The sequence below is a fragment of the Gigantopelta aegis genome, chromosome 12, assembly GCF_016097555.1.
Source record: "Gigantopelta aegis isolate Gae_Host chromosome 12, Gae_host_genome, whole genome shotgun sequence".
Taxonomy (NCBI): domain Eukaryota; kingdom Metazoa; phylum Mollusca; class Gastropoda; order Neomphalida; family Peltospiridae; genus Gigantopelta; species Gigantopelta aegis.
The window spans coordinates 16,769,949-16,787,740 of NC_054710.1; the positions used below are offsets into that span (position 1 = coordinate 16,769,949).

A 17,792-nucleotide genomic window follows, 5' to 3' on the forward strand; every position below is an offset into this window, starting at 1 on the left:
ATATATATATATATATATATATATATATATACACTGAAGGCCAAAAGAAACTTTACCATTTTCAATTTGGAATTTAAGAACAAATTAATTGTTTTTAAAAAGTAACTCAATCCAAAACACATAGCCCAAACACAACAACAATGTATGCAGAAAATTATACCCGCCCACTGCACGTTTTGGGTGGAACACACAGAAAAGTGAAAAACTCGTGCACTATGAACAACAGCAATTGCACGTGCAATAAGGGTATAAAAACGGTTTAGACGGCATTTCAGACATCCACACAGATAAAAAAAAAACCACCATAGGAATCCCACGACTGACACCAGAACAACGCGAGAGAGCCCTGGGTATGATTCAGATGGGAGCCACTCATGCCCACATCGCCAGAACCTTCGGTTGTTCCCGTGTTACTGTTACAAACTTGATGCAACGCTACAGGCAAACAGGGCAGACATCAGACAGGCCAAGAACAGGCAGACCCAGGGTGACTTCGCCCCGTGATGACCGGTACTTGCGTACCTTGCATCTACGAAATCGCTTCCTGACAGTGATGTCATCAGCAATGAATGCCTTAGGTCACAGGGTTAGTAGACAGACAGTGGCCAGGCGACTCAGGACTCATGAAATAAGGGCTTTAAGGGCTTACAGACCATATAGAGGACACTTACTGACACCACAACATCGTCGTTTGAGATTGACATGGGCTAGGACTGTACGACGTTGGCAATGACGTGATTGGCTGCGGGTTCTTTTCACTGATGAAAGCCGGTTCTGTTTGTTCAGAGTTGATGGAAGACAGCGTGTGTACCGTCGTAGGGGAGAATGAGTGGCGGCTTGTTGCGTTCAGGAGGTCGTGCCATATGGTGGAGGGAGTGTCATGGTGTGGGGAGGTATCTGTGCACAGGAAAGGACACCATTGGTCATCGTTCACGGAAACTTGACAGCTCAACGTTACAGGGATGACATTCTTCGTCCAACTGCAATACCATTTCTCCAACGGCAGCCACGTGGTGTCATTTTTCAGCAAGACCACGCCAGACCTCATACAGCCAGAATCGTACAGAACGTCCTTAGAGCCAACAACGTAAACGTATTGTCGTGGCCTGCACGCTCCCCAGACATGTCCCCCATAGAACACCTCTGGGATGTTTTGGATCGCCGTGTTCGACAACAACCACACCCTCCAGCCAACTAACAGGAACTGATCCAGGCCCTTCAAGAAGAATGGCAACGCGTCCCACGTGACCTCATCAGACGACTGATTTTTTTTCTATGCGTCGGAGAATTATTGCTTGTATTGGGGCAAGGGGTGGTCACACACGCTATTAATGTGACTTGTTATTGGACTTGAGTGATTGTCTGTATGCTTTGCATATCGTCCATGAAGTTGAAAGCTCGATTTGTGTACACCACCTCGCTTTGGGAAAATGTGACGTCATTATCAGATGCTGAATGACACTCATTTTTAGTTATGTTAATGTTGACATATTGATCTAGTCAATATATTTTACCTCATGCGACTATCTTTTGTTGTTTTTACACCAGAGTGATTTAAAACTATGGTAAAGTTTCTTTTGGCCTTCAGTATATGTATATATATATATATGTATATATGTATATGTATATATGTATATGTATATATGTATATACATGTGTATGTATATATATATATATATATATATATATATATATATATATATATATATATATATATATATATATATATATGTATATATGGAATCTTCAGTATAGAAACTGGGAATTTTCAGTGCCGCTTTCTTTTAGGAAGGATCCTATGTTCAGACCCACAGGACGCCTGGATAAATCCCTGTTTTTAGACTATCATATTATAATTATCTGTATTATCAGGATGTTTATTGCTGTCCTTGTGTTTGTTTACCTTACAGTAATTCCGTGCCCCAAACTCCAGATATCGTTCCTACGAGCCTACACAGACATTGGTATTCTAAATAAGAAAATGTATTTAATCTGGCAGCAAAAACAGCCTTTGTTGTAAACATCGTACAACGGCTGCCAACTCGGGACAACCCCTTTAAAGGCGAAGACCCTAGTTTGAGATCGTTAAAATGAACACAAAGTTTATTAGTTAATATACAAACCTGCAAACACATTTGGATAACATTATATAACACAGAGAAGCTAGTCTGTGATATTTAAATGGGGGAATACAGTCTAAAAATAACTAGAGTTTGTCTCAATAACCATTACTTCTCAGACGAACGTGCGTTTTTAAAATTATGGAAAATGCATTTTGGGGTATTACAAAAACCTGGTAAACCAGAACCACTTCAGGTGTACGAAAATGAATACTCTAAATAATTAAATGTAAGTACTTCTAAATTAAATTATTAAAAACGGCTCCAATAGTGAAAAATATGTCGTAATGTTTAAAAACTAGGGTGTCTCTTGAATTAATGTAAGATATTTTGACAGTATTTGTGGTGTGACACTTTGACGTCAACACATTAACTAGTGGAGTTAATGTTTCCATTCAGTACCCTGACTTGTCGTACTTCAAATGAATTCTTACAAGTCAGCCAACAGCCAATGATTAATTAATATGTGCTCTAGTGGTATTCTGCCCCGGATTGGGCCCCTGGCCTCCAGAGGCCGAAACCTGGGGCGGACATGCTCGAAACCCTCATGGTATAGGAGCATGTTAAAATATTATCGGATCCATGGGCGTCGATCGGTGGGGGACAGTGGGCACGCGTCCCCCTCACTTTTCAACGCCGGGGGACAATCTATATAACCCCCCCCCCACACACACACTTTATCGTTTAGCACACACACACAGGGGTTTCCCCAGGGCCATTAGGCGTAGCGGCCGACACGCCTTGGTCCGTAAAATAAGCGCTTTGACGGCGTGGAAGCGCCTTAAATCAATTGCCACTACGCCTTGATTTGAAGTGCTTTAGAAAAACTATTTTCACAAGTACGAGCGTGGCAGTCGACTACCTCTTGCAAACAACGTGTGTACCAGTATATCAAGCACACCTAATTACTATGACAGGTAAAACACTTCCTAAATACCTAACAATGGACCAGTCGTCTGCTCACAACTGGTGTCTAGTAATTTTACCGCTAATCCGTCAGGAAGGCGCTTACGTGTAACGGGATTCCCGTGCAGAGCAATCAAGCTTCAAGGCCGATCAAAGAAGTTGCCCATTGTCAGAATCAACTGTACCATTTAAAAATAAACGTGAAGCACTTTTTAAAAGTACAGTTAAGTTGGCAATCAATCATTTCTATCCTAACACCCCCTTCCCAAAACTCCCCCACACGCGGTAAGACGTGTTTGTTTCGCTGGTGCACACTGCACGTGCTTTCGTGTGATCGACTTGGGAATCCTTCATTGCGTTGTTTTTGTCAGCGAAATGAAGTTTTCTACTGGGATGTATGCGGCCATTGGAACTGATTGAACGCTGGAAGGCTTCTCGTTTCGACAGCCTGCACCACCAGGTTGGATTCTTTTTTTGCGAGATTCCTCGCCTCCACGTCATTTCTCCGTCTGACTATGTTGACTTGTTTTTTCGTGACTCGTATGACGGCCATTCTGCAGAACGCCACGGTTGTTCGCGTTTAGTCTCTACATGTCCGAGCCTGTCCTAGCAGCACTGGAAGATTGACCGCCCCACTCTAAGAAGAAATAGGAAGCGGGGTCGGCCCCTACTACTCTTTTCTAGACTTTACTTTGCTTTATAGTGATACCATCTCGTATCCTCCGGAGTCGGGCTCGTCCGCACCACTATACCAACCTATGACAACTGGACTATACCCTAGTCTGATACTCTCTCTCGTTCAGACGGATCCGGCTTCTCAAGATCTGTATTTAAGCACAGCACTACACCTTCAACGTCTATCGACTGTCAATCTAGGGGTTTTCTTGAAGGGATGCAACCCATCTCGTCCCTATAAGCTGTGCACTCAAACGGCCTTAACGAGGCCACTCACGTGGACATATCGATCGGACTTGAAACTTTTAGATCTGCGTTCAAAAGTTTATGTCGAAATTACTTTCTTTTTTTATTATTAAATAGTCCGATCCTCTCTTCTTTCTCTTCTTTAATTTTGGACTGTCCTTCTAAAATGCTCCAAATTATATAAATATTCGGCCGAGCAGTCAATTCTTTTTATTTTTGGCTTGTAACTATTTTTTTTTTTTTTTTTAAAATTTATTCTATTAACTTTTTTCACCAATTGCCATTTTCAAAATTCCGCCCATTTTCAACTCTTATCTCTCCCCCCCCCCCCCCCCCCCCCCCCATCCCGAGTCAGGTCATCGATCTTATTGGAGGTCGGACTCGCGATGGGCGTGTTCGAAACCCTAGTGGTATATGGGCACGTTAAACAAGTTATCATCATCATCCCCCACACTGAAAACATCCAAAGCTCGCGCTGTCGGTAGCCAAATTAGCCATTGGCTAATTAAAAATTTTTTTTTTTTTAAATGGCTAATAAAATTTGCAAGTGGCTAAAATTTTGGCTAAACCATTTTCTATCTTCTGATGTAAACAAACGGTTACATAATCTACCCGACAGCTCAAACATAATAGTAATAATACCAAATATTCAATTAGCGTAATAGCGATCTCGCGACCGGTAACGAGAAAATCCAGAATACAGCGTAGGCGTTATGTTTCTTTATTTTAATAATCACTGTTATTAATTTTAACCGCATGCATTCGACATGTATGATGACCGGCCTCGGTGGCGTCGTGGTAGGCCATCGGTCTACAGGCTGGTAGGTACTGGCTTCGGATCCCAGTCGAGGCATGGGATTTTTAATCCAGATACTGACTCCAAACCCTGAGTGAGTGCTCCGCAAGGCTCAATGGGTAGGTGTAAACCACTTGCACCGACCATTGATCCATAACTGGTTCAACAAAGGCGCACATAAACGATCCCTTGCTGCTAATCGGAAGAGTAGCCCATGTAGTGGCGACAGCGGGTTTCCTCTCAAATCTGTGTGGTCCTTAACCATATGTCTGACGCCATATAACCGTAAATAAAATGTGTTGAGTGCGTCGTTAAATAAAACATTTCTTTCGACATGTATGACGGCAATGTGACGGTAATTCAATGTCTGGAAGATCTGTAACTTGTTATTTTAACTTTGTAAAGTCTTTGAACCGACAATGCATGTCAGTTTGGAATATACATGCCAGTTCAGGGCCGAAAGACATGTAGGAGCACGCCCCCCCCCCCCCCCCCCCCCCTAAAATTTGCGCCAGTTATATTTTATTTAATTTTTCCGTTGAAGAATGAGAGGAACCGAGGAATCCCTTTGTATCCTTCGGCCATATGTTATTACCCCTCCCCCAATGGATTTCTGGATCCGCAACTGAAATTCCAATGTAATCAGTATAATATAAAATCTGACCCTAAAGTAGTGATTGCCGGTACCTGTGCCCATGACAGGCGTGCGCTACAATAGCTTGCTCTGAATGGGCACGTAAAACCCTATGGCCTGACCTGACCTGACCTGACCTGAGTAAACATTCACCTAGATTAATTTTATTTCATTTCATTTCAACTTATTTTCGTGCTTATATCCAATTAAGATTCAAGCACGCTGTCCTAGGCACACATATCAGCAATCTGGGCTGTCTGTCCAGGACAGTGGGTTAGTTGTTAGTATGGTTAGTGGTTAACGAGAGAGAAGAGCGTGTAGTGGCCTTACACATACCGATTAAGCCCTTAAGAACTCGCTCTAGGTGGGAGCCGGTAACGAGCTTCGAACCCTGTACCTACCAGTCCGATGGCTTAACCACTGCGCCATCGAGGTCTCAATTAAAGATCTGTGCTCCGTTCCACGAAGCGATCTTAGCACTAAGATCACCTTAGTGCATAAGGTAGACTTCCCCTGCGCATGCTGTAACCTCATCGTGGTGCAGGGGTGTAACATTCTCTTTGAGAATGGCCAATACAGCACAAAATTGAAATTTTGAGAAAAAGTCAGTACCTATCTGTGATATTTGTATTTTTGCAGTTCTTTACACTGTTTTTATTTAAATCTTGAATTTTTATATTCATGTTGATCATTACCTTATTTGTTTGCATTACCATATTTTGACACCCCAATAGCCGATGTATTTTTCGTGCTGGGGTGTCGTTAAACATTCGTTCATTCATTCATTCATTGAATGGGCACGTAAAACCCTATGACCCGACCTGAGTAAACATTCACCTGGATTAAGCAGCCACCTGTTTGAAATACGCTTCACCTCCCCCCATAACCCCTATCCACAAAATCCATCCGCTCCTACCTAGCCCGATTACATATTCCGTCTCGGCGTTTAGCAGCTTCAGGGTCAAACGACACTGAAACAAACAGAATCAGCTGTGTCTGGAAAATGGGAAAATTGACGTTTTGAGATGTCAGCAAAACCAGATGGCGATGGCCGCGCCGTCGTGCAATAAAAATACATAATTACAAACTTACTGCTGTCGGCGAAGCAGTGCTTTCGTAGCTGAGCGCAGTAACAGCGGTGTTGTCGTAGCTGTCGGTCTCTAGACGTCAGTGGTCGTGACCCCGGCGACGTTCAAGCGACTCAATGTTCAGCGCTGTTCGCCAAGTGACGGTTATTTGTACAAAAGCTCGGGTTTGATAAGCGAGGCTCCGGTCAATGTGTGCTCAGTTAGTTAGGCCGCTTATTGGAAAACACACGTGTCATGTGCTGACACATGCATTCAGTGTGATCATAGGTAATGGGGTGGCATCTGGGACGGGGGAAGGGACAGGGACCACTGTTCCCACACAGGCCTGTAGGAATGATATATGGAGGTGTGGGGAGGGGTCACAGCCTTTAGTAGGGGACACCATATTTTTACTTTTATTTATATAGAGTAGGAAAAAACCACGTACATTTTTGTAATCGGTCTGCACCAACTCTGATAATAATACATTGCCCCACCCATAGGCGTACGACATTTTGTAGGGGGGGGGGGGCAGGCCACTTTTTGCATGAATTTCAAGCAAATGTCCGAATCTGGATAACGACATTTTAATTTATTCATATTAGCATTACTACCACACAACTACATATAGGGTTGCCAATGAATCACCACGCATTTTTACATGTACTAATTTTGAGGGTAGATTGATGGAAATACATGGTGAAAAGGTCTCAATTTACCACATTTTGCCTGAATTCGAGGTTTTGCTCCAGCAGTTAGGGGCACTTATCTCCCCCCCCCCCCCCCCCCCCCGTCCCGTCTCGTACGCTTATGGGGTCTCACCCCACCCACTTTGGAATGAATGAATCAATATTTCACAAACCGGCCTCGGTGGCGTCGTGGTTAGGCCATCGGGCAACAGGCTGGTAGGTGAACGCTTAGCCACTGGGCTACTTTCCGCCCCTGCAGTCAACTGAGTGGACGGCAGATGTAGGCTGAGATCGAGGGCGCGAAGCAAAGGTTTTATGGGCTTCGGGGGTATGCTCCCCAGTACAATTTTGATGTCCTGAAATGCAATTTCCTGCATTCTACAAGTAAAATTCATTACCAATAATATTTTTGATTCAGAATTATTGCGGCCGACCTCCCCCCCACACACACACCCACCCCATGCGCACACCCTCCTTTCAAACTGCACTTTAATGTAGATTTTAACTTTATAATGTACATGTGTGTATGATAATTTCTAAAGGGCGGTCAAAGATAGACTTTCACTCTATCCACTCTTACAAAACAGAACCCATTCGATTTCAAAATAACTCTACCGGCATGAGAAATACACAATCGCAGCCACCCCACCCCCACCTCCCTTTTCGGTAGTACTAAAGCAAATAACTTCCGGTTGGGTCAAAGTTCGCGGTACACCAAGCCAAAGTTTCAACTGGGCAAAAAATGTATGCAATTTTATTTCATCTAGTATCACTGTGTCAAGTAGCTTTGTGCTTGAAACATGTATGGGGTACCTGTAAAAAAGGACTATTTTTAGCGGTACTATGGTAGTCACAAATGATACCCGTCACCTCTGAAATAAGCAGCTTGACCCCCATTTTTTCTGATTCACTTTAAGGGTGAGTGTTGGTAGTATTTATATCCGTGGTGTAGGCCCTATATATACGAGTATGTCAATTGATACGCACCAGATAGGAGGTTTAGCCACATATGTTACAATTGTCGTTTATGGGATTTCATTTGGTGGTATACACCCTATAAAGACTACTTAATGTATTACTGGCCTATGGATATTGCTGGTACCATCCAATCCGTATATAGTGACGTAAGCGATCCTTTGTTCATTTCAGTTTATTTTTGTGCTTATATCAAGTAGTCCAGTGATAAAGTGCTCGTCTCGGATCAATCCCCGCAGGTGGATCCATTGGGCTAGTTCTCGTTCCAGCCAGCTCACCATGGTATGTACTATCCTCTCTATGGGATGGTACTTATAAAAGACCCCTTGCTACTAATGGAAAAATGTAGCGGGTTTCCTCTCTAAGACTATTTGTCAGAATTACCAAAAATTTGACATCCAGTAGCTGATGATTAATAAATCAAAGCTTTAGTGGTGTTGTTAAACAAAACAAACAAAAGGGCACTTTTAAACAAACATCTGGGGGTGCAACTACCCCCTTGTTCCTCCCCTATCCCTGCTTAAGGGCAGTATTTTTTTATTAATCGATTTACGAACCCGCCGACGTAAATCTTGCTCAAATAATAAATTTAAAAAGTCGTATTTTTCACTTTTATTTTTTATTTTTTTGCCGCCGACTTCCACAAATAGCTCTAAAGAAAAAAAGAGTTACCATTCTAGTCTATTGTGGCGCATTTCGTAAGGTAACAGTGAGAAATAACACTTATTTCGTCAATAAATATACCGCTGTAAATACGAATTGTTAATTCGTCTTCGGTCGCTCTCTTTCGGTCCGATTCGCTATTTCGCTTCGATTTCTATGCACCGCGCGGTTGCGCACAGAGATGCCTTGTCAATCTTATTTTGTTACAAAGAATCCACATCTATCAAAGAAAGAAACAAGTGTTTTAGTTAACGACGCACTCAACACATTTTATTTACGGTTATATGGCGTCAGACATATGGTTAAGGACCACACAGATTTTTTTAGAGGAAACCCGCTGTCGCCACATAGGCTACTCTTTTACGACAGGCAGCAAGGGATCTTTTATTTGCGCTTCCCACAGGCAGGATAGCACAAACCATGGCCTTTGTTGAACCAGTTATGGATCACTGGTCGGTGCAAGTGGTTTACACCTACCCACTGAGCCTTGCGGGGAACTCACTCAGGATTTGGAGTCGGTATCTGGATTAAAAATTCCATGCCTCGACTGGGATCCGAACCCAGTACCTACCAGCCTGTAGACCGATGGCCTACCACGACGCCACCGAGGCCGGTCCACACATCTATCAAAGTAGCCATATTAAAAAAAAATATCACCCCTACTAATACACTCCAAATAGGTGGAGTTTTTTGTGTGTTTTTTTTCTTGCTCCTACCTATGTGCACAAAAGTTCTTGTTCGTAAACCTAAAAATTAAAAAATACTGGCCTAATAAAGCCACGTGCGTCACAGAAGCCGGTATAAGCTAATGTATACTAGTCACAATAAGTTAAGGGTCGGTATAAAAATTTACCTTACTTTGAAAAAAAAAAATAATAATAAAAAAAAAAAAAAAAAAAAAATACAAAATAAAATAAATAAAAATCAGGGGCGGTGATAGATAATGAAAAGTAGCCTTTTACTCACAGCGTGTTTGGTTGCCGGTAGAAAGTATAAAAAGGTTTGTTTTGTTTAATGACACCACTAGAGCGCATTGATTTATTAATCATCAGCTACTGGATGTCAAACATTTGGTAATTTCGACATTAAGTCTTAGACTTAGAGAGAAAACCCGCTATATTTTACCATTAGTAGCAAGGGATCTTTTATATGCGCCACCCCACAGACAGGACAGCACATATCACGGCCTTTGATATACCAGTTGTGGTGCACTGGATGGAACGGAAAATATACCAATGGGTCCACTGACGGGGATCGATCCCATACCGACCGCACATCAGGCGAACATTTTACAATTGGGCTACATCGGTAGATTGTTTGACCATGTCATGTCATAGGGTTTTATGTGCACATTCAGAACAAGCTATTGTAGCGCACGCCTTGTTTGACCTTTTAAAACTTCTTTTTATGACTAAGCAGGGCACCTGCCTGAAAACTGCATGGTGCATGTGAAATTACCTTTTTTATGTTAACACTTTTCATGTCTGATTTGGGTTGGGAGGGTATAAATTTCTTTGCAATCTGGCTTGAGATAACCATGCCACTAAGACGTAAACAGAGCATTCTGGACTGTGGGCGAGCCATGCCATGTCTGAATGAAAGCATATTCATGAGACAGTAGCGAGATTTCTGCGAGTGAGCGATTCCGTCATCCATTAACTGCCAGTCTAACAGCATTGCGTGGACTCCCATGTCCAGGTGACATTTCATCTATAAATAACAATTTAAATTTCGACCAATTACACTTCGCCTTTTATAACGTTATTCGGGAGCATACAAATTCTAAAAATATGCAATAGGCGAACTTGTTGATCTATTTCAACATTGAAAAAACAAGGGGGAAAGTGCAGTATAAACAGATTTTATGGCTATATTATCACGGGTTTTTTTTCGCCTTGAAACGAATTTTATATAAAATTTTATATTGAAATTAGTTTCCCGCATACTTCGTAATTCGCCCGAATCATTTCGCATACCCTCGGAATAATCCCGAATGTTTTCAAATTCTTTTCAAATCACTGGCATGATTTTGCAAGTAAGGTTTTGATTGGTCGAATGAAAGGTCAACTGGACATGAGCTCCAACGGGATGCTGTTAGATCCACAAGTAATAGTAATTAACTGTATCAGACGCAGTGTCCATGTGGCCCTTAACTTCTTGTGACCTGTATATGTCCGGGCATAAGATGTAATTTTATGGCAATCGATATCAAAATACTGAAACCAGATTATTTTCATTTCCAACACTGGGTGTAGAGTTATTTTTAAACTGAGTATAAACATCTCCGATTCTGGGCAGGCAAGTGTGTAGGAATTTATGCAAGGGGGGAGAGGGGGCGGGGATGACGTCTAGACCATGGCCGGCGAGGTTTCTAGTGGGGTTCAGGTCACGATTTAATTTTTTAAATTGCTTTGAGCAGGAAGGGGTTTCGATCCCTCCCCCAGGAACCCTTCCCCATCACACACTCCTGCTGGAGCACAATATTCTTGAATATCAAGGGCGGATGCAGTATTTTTTTAGGGAGGGGTGCAATATTTTAAAATGTCACCTACAATATTCATGGAGAGAATACAACGTTTATAAAGGAGGGAGGGGTTGGAGTGGTACCTACAGTATTCAAAATTACACTATCAGGTATTAGATATATGATATTGAAACCACCACCCCAACCCCCCCCCCCCCCCAAAAAAAAAGAGAGTAAAGTTTGTTTTATTTAACGCCACTAGAGCACATTGATTTTTTTATGTTATCATCGGCTATCGAACGTCAAACATATGGTCATTCTGACACGGCGTCCATGCATCCCCAATCAAACCTTTTGTTTTGTTTTTACCATATATTTTAATGTATAAAATCATACATAGTGTGGTTTGCCCCCCCCCCTCCCCCTAAAATCCTGGCTACGTCAGTGGGCACAGTACCATACTCCCCAGTCCAATACATTTGCCGTCAACCGAGTCTGACACTCAGTTGACGGCAGATGTATCGGTCTACTACCCCCCCCCCCCCCAACCTTCATACACACACTACCCATCACCGAAGAATGCCAGACGAATCTATAGTCCGTCCCATCCTCAATCAAAAAAAAATTTTTGGATAAATAATTGCAGTTTGGTTTGACGTAAGTAGAACAGTAAACACGTTTTGGAAATACCCCCCCCCCCCCCCAAAAAAAAAAAAAAAAAAAAAAAAAAACCAACCCCCACCCCCAAAACAACAACCCAAAAAAACAAAAACAAAAACACAAAAAACCCCAACTATTTTTGTGTGCAATTTATAAAACAATTGGCTTAGAAATAAATAACTTATTACAGTAAATTTCATAGTGTGAAAAAGGCGTTCCCTGTGGGAAGGACAATAGTTTTTTTTTTTTAATTTGTTCATATCTTTTTCTTTTTTTTTACTATGACTAACTATTGACTTTTGAATATTCATAAGAATAATCTTTCATAGGTCTACATTAGTGGGGTTCAACACGCGTACTCACAGGCCTGCGTGTATGACTAGCTACTACTAAAACTCTCTTGTTCATTCATAGAGAACAGCCCATCCTATAACCACCCACCCATCACCTTTTATTCTTATCTCCACGCCAGTTTTCTCACACTATAATAATAAAGCTAACACAGCTCTGATTTAAAAAACACTTTTCAAAATGGCTATAATGTTTACACCGGTACCTCACGAATTAACCATTTACAATCACAACCAACACCAAAACTTGGTGCGTGCAGGCACCGTTAAATTTGCGTTTGATGGGCTCGATTAGGAAAACAAAAGGTGACGTCATGTCGTAACAAGGGTTATTATTGTACCGGTAACGAGCGCCGATAATCGCGACCAATCGTATGTCAAAGCGGGGCATTTTCGGTGTCGCACTATTTCCCGCTAGTCTTGACTGTCTAGTCCCCGAGAATGACTTACACTCGCAAAGTCAAAACGATCGGAAATAACGAGACTGTCACTATACAAGTATTTCCCACGGTGACATGATACAATAGTGAGTCACTGGGAATACTTTTAGTCTTTTGCAATAAACCAAAAAGGCAAAATTAATATACGACCAAAAAGAAGCGAACAATGCCGCCGCGACCGGTCTACAATATAATCTAGAGCGAGATCGGAGGCTCGTGTTGTACCCTTTGAACTTCTGAATCAGGCCTCCATTGAACTTCGAAGACGCGACTCGACGCTGTCATTTCCAAGTAGTTCTTGTTATCACAGTTCGCTCAGTTTGGATTTAATTCTTATGAGGAGTTATCGGGAGTTTCAAGGGTGACGTATGTGGTTAGTAAAATTAAGATTTTGTTCCACTAAGCATCAGCTAGGAAGGGTGAAGTGTTATCATCAAAAGTTACTGACACTGGCATTTTTAATTCGAGAGGCCCAATATGGGATGCACCATCTTAAACACTAACATTGTTTTGGATAATGTAACATGTAAGCCAGCAAAAATTATGAAAAATGCTAATTTATTTGTAGATGTTGTTGAGTTCACTAAATTACTAGTACATCACTCTTATGTTTTGTAATATAAGTCTATGTGTATAATATTTGATGGGTGTTCTAAAAATATAAGTAGGCCTACAGTAAATCATAATATAGTGGAGTGGTGGGGGTCACCACCCAGCATGCAAGGGAAGGGCCTGAGGAAGGTTTTTTTGTTTTCTTACCAACCATTACATAACAGTGGCATATCCAAAAGATTTGAGAGGGAGATTAAAAGTAAGTATACATGTATGTAAGATTAATTAATGGGTTGTCTTAAGACTGATAGGCACATGTACTGCTGGGTTCTCGTCCCGGTGGTCCCACTCAGAGCAGGTTTAACGACTCAGTGGGTAGGTGCAAGGCCACTACACCCACTTCTTTCTCACTAACAGCTAACGATTAACCCTCAGGCTTGAACAGACAGCCCATATAGCTGAGGTGTGTGCCCAGGAAAGTGTACTTGAACCTTAATTGGATATAAACACGAAATTAAGAATAAACTTATAAAAGGAATGAGTGTGTTGCCAATAGCCTGCTACATCTAACTTCAACTGAGTTTGACTCAATTGTAGAACACAGCACATGTATTGGACAAGGAAAGAAAGAAAGAAAGAAATGTTTTATTTAATGACGCACTCAACACATTTTATTTATGGTTATATGGCGTCGGACATATGGTTAAGGACCACACAGATAATGAGAGAGGAAACCCGCTGTCGACACTTCATGAGCTACTCTTCGATTAGCAGCAAGGGATCTTAAATATGCACCATCCCACAGACAGGGTAGTACATACTACAGCCTTTGATACACCAGTCGTGGTGCACTGGCTGGAGCGAGAAATTGCCCGATGGGCCCACCGACGGGCATCGATCTTGACCAACCACACATCAAGCGAGCAGTATACCACTGGGCTATGTCCTGCCCAACTATTGAACAATGATGCCAAATGCTAAACAAACATACATGTATGCAGGCTCTTCCGAGTTTTATGGGTGGACACATAATAGGTCTAAAAATAGGCCATTCAGAATTTTTTTTTACATGCATAGACTAGGGTCTTCATAAGTACTTGGGCATGGGCCGAGTCTAGCAAGATTCGAGTCTGTTAATAGTAACCGACTACCCATACAAGTGAGACAATGTAGAGTAGTAATTTCAGCAGTAACTAATCAGCAGTACAAGTTGCACAATCATTATATGATCATGCAGTAGCTTCTCTTTTTAATCTGGCCGTCCATTTGTCACAATACTGAAAGTGGGGGTGGGATGTAGTCCAGTTGGAAATCGCTCGCTTGATGCGCAGTCGATTTGGGATCGATCCTTGTCGGTGGGCCCATTGGGCTATTTTTCTTTCCATCCAGTGCACCATGACTGGTATATCAAAGGCCGTGGTATGTGCTGTCCTGTCTATGGGATGGTGCATGTAAAAGATCCCTTGCTGCTAATCGCAAAGAGTAGCCCATGAAGTGGTGACAGTGGGTTTCGTCCCTCAATATCTGTGTGGTCCTTAACCATATGTCTAACGCCATATAACGGTAAATAAAATGTGTTGTGTGTGTCGTTAAATAAAACATTTCCTTTGTTCAATACTGAAAGTATTAACCGGCTTCTAAATGCAAAGCAATGGCATGATTTAGCATTCATTTTTAGCACTGGAATTAACATGCATAATGCTATTTTATTTTATTCCTTAGTCTCATTATCAGTGTGCTCCAGTAGCCAGAGGGTAAAATGAGTATGGCGTCATACCCAAATTTTTTGGCAGATTTTATTTTTTAAAGTTAATTTTTTTGACAAAATTAATTACTCTTATCATTACTGTATGATTTTCTTAACTCTAACCCTAAACTTAACCCATTTTCTTTCTCGGGAAGGCCCCTGTATTCAATTCCACAGTGCCATACCCCAAAATTTCTTTCTGGTAGTGTCATTAAAGAATAAAAAAATTAACTTCTAAATATATATAGTTCTAACCAGTAGTATTCATGATCACGGTTGATACAAAGTTGATCGGTTAGTGCAAACTGATTACATTTTCGTTTCATTTCAACTTATTTTCATGCTTATATCCAATCAAGGTTCAAGCACGCTGTCCCAGGCACACACACCTCAGCTATGTGGGCTGTCTGTCCAGAACAGTCGGTTAGTTTTTTTGTGGTTAGTGAGAGAGAAGAAAGGGTAGTGGTCTACACCTATCCATTGAGTCGTTAAAAATTCATTCTCGGTGGGAGGCGGTACCGGGTTGCGAACCCTGTACCTACCAACCGTATGTCAGATGGCTTAACCACGACACCACTGAGGCCGGTAACCGATTACAATCGATGATGGATGATGAGATTCCAACCGATTCCTAACACTATTTTTGGGTGCATTGCACCTCTATGTAGCAGCAGAAATTCCTCCATGCACTTTCCCATAGCCGAGGGAAAAGCAGTGAGATGTGAACCTGTATTAAAGTCCATGTATTTATAAATATCTACAGTTTTTGTATCTCTACATGCAGGTATCACTCGACACGGCAGAGTGTGGCTGGTAAATCTGACAGGTGTACTTGACATGTTTTCATAACAGTTTGACCTGATGTTCATAATACAGTACGTGCAGCAACAGTGTTAGTAATAATGGTTGTGATTTGTATTGTACATTTACTAAGTACTACTGACTACTCATAATTTATTATCTTCTTCTTCTGCGTTCAGTTTCGATATGCTCCTTGAATTCACATCGTGAGTTTTGCCGCCTCCATGAACTCCACAGTCAGCAGCAGGTCGTCTCTTTCACCCCAATGTTTTTCTCCAATTGTTCTGGGTTTATGATCTATCTGATGTGTTTTTGTTACCCATAATATATGGTTAAAAACATCTTGGTACATATCAAAGTGTTAAATGTCCCACTAGAACGTCAAGTTGGATGTAACACTTCAACATTATATAATAATGTGGATGTTATACGATGATGTCATTGATACGCAGTCGGTCTGGGATCAATCCCTATCGGTGGGCCCATTGGGCTGTTTCTCGTTCCAGCCAGTGCACCACGACTGGTATATCAAAGGCCGTGGTATGTACTCTGTCTGTGAGATGGTGCATATAAAAGATCCCTTGCTGCTAATCGAAAAGAGTAGCCTATGAAGTGGCGACAGCGGATTTTCTCTCTCAGTATCTGTGTGGTCCTTAACCATATATCTGACGCCATATAACTGCAAATACAATGTGTTGAGTGCGTCGTTAAATAAAACATTTCCTTCTTCGTTTTTTCCAGATGAAACAATGGCTGGGCCTTCTGCCAATGGACTATGTCTATAGACCTATACAGGGCCTCTCATAATGGTGTTTTGATTACCTTTGGTGCCTAAAGCTTTATTTTGTCACATTGTCCTAGATATACATGTCAGACTGTTATCAGCTGTACACTAACAAACCATGTATGTTTATAGACAGATGGAAATGTAGGTTGTACTTGTATTTGTGAGGAATCGGACTTCATGGTGCAGTAGTGGTCATGATAAAAAACTGGCCTCATAAAACTTTAAAGTCTACACTCAAGGCTTTGACAAAGTCTAGACTCATGGCTTTGACAAAGTCTAGACTCATGGCTTTGACAAAGTCTAGACTCATGGCTTTGACCAAGGCTTTGACAAAGTCTAGACTCATGGCTTTGACAAAGTCTAGACGCATGGCTTTGACCAAGTCTAGACTCAAGGCTTTGACAAAGTCTAGACTTGGAGGCTTTGGTAAAATCTGGTCTCAGGGCTTTGATAGTCTAAATTCTGGACTTTAATAAAGTCTAGACTCAAGTCTTAATAAAGTCTAGATTTGAAACTTTAACAAAGTCTAGACTCAGAGGCTTTAATAAAGACTAGACTCAAGGCTTTGATAAAGTCTAGACTCTGGCCTTAATAAAGTCTAGACTCAGGGCCTTGATAAACCGTACACTTGAGCAGGTTTGTGTAGTTTGTGTGTATGTCCTAAAATTACGATCCTCTTGTTTCAGGTGTCACTGGAAGCTGATAACGACGACAACGATAATGTAGAAACACACATCAGAATATCATCACCACAGTCAGCACAATGGTAAACTTTGATTTGTTTATGTCGGGTCCTTCCATAAGTAACAGCAGGGTACAGGGTCCTCCCAGAAGTAACAGCAGGGTACAGGGTCCTTCCAGAAGTAACAGCAGTGTACAGGGTCCTTCCAGACGTAACAACAGGGTACAGTGTCCTTCCAGACGTAACAACAGGGTACAGTGTCCTTCCAGACGTAACAACAGGGTACAGGGTCCTTCCAGAAGTAACAGCAGGGTACAGGGTCCTTCCAGAAGTAACAGCAGGGTACAGGGTCCTTCCAGAGGTAACAGCAGGGTACATGGTCCTTCCAGAAGTAACAGCAGGGTACAGGGTCCTTCCAGACGTAACAACAGGGTACAGTGTCCTTCCAGAAGTAACAGCAGGGTACGGGGTCCTTCCAGAAGTAACAGCAGGGTCTCTCTCTCTCTCTCTCTCTCTCTCTCTCTCTCTCTCTCTCTCT

At 41.8% G+C, this 17,792-nt stretch overlaps 2 protein-coding genes across 5 annotated transcripts in view; one reads left to right on the forward strand and one right to left on the reverse strand.

The window, feature by feature from the left end:
* Window positions 1-6,638, reverse strand: part of LOC121386316 — a 9,282-nt gene extending 2,644 nt beyond the window's left edge. The window contains exon 1 of the mRNA XM_041517180.1: window positions 6,470-6,638. The gene's annotated coding sequence lies outside the window, so the exon portion shown is untranslated. The remainder of the gene's footprint in view (window positions 1-6,469) is intronic.
* A 6,117-nt stretch (window positions 6,639-12,755) lies between these two features.
* The window catches only part of LOC121386299 (pleckstrin homology-like domain family B member 1), a 190,635-nt gene continuing 185,598 nt past the window's right edge, over window positions 12,756-17,792 (forward strand). For all 4 annotated transcript variants that reach the window (XR_005959629.1, XM_041517148.1, XM_041517151.1 and 1 more), the window contains exons 1-2: window positions 12,756-13,058; window positions 17,259-17,338. Coding sequence is in view for 3 of the 4 variants with exons in the window: in XM_041517148.1 (XP_041373082.1) it covers window positions 17,336-17,338 (3 nt within the window). In the remaining variant the exon portion in view is untranslated. The remainder of the gene's footprint in view (window positions 13,059-17,258; window positions 17,339-17,792) is intronic.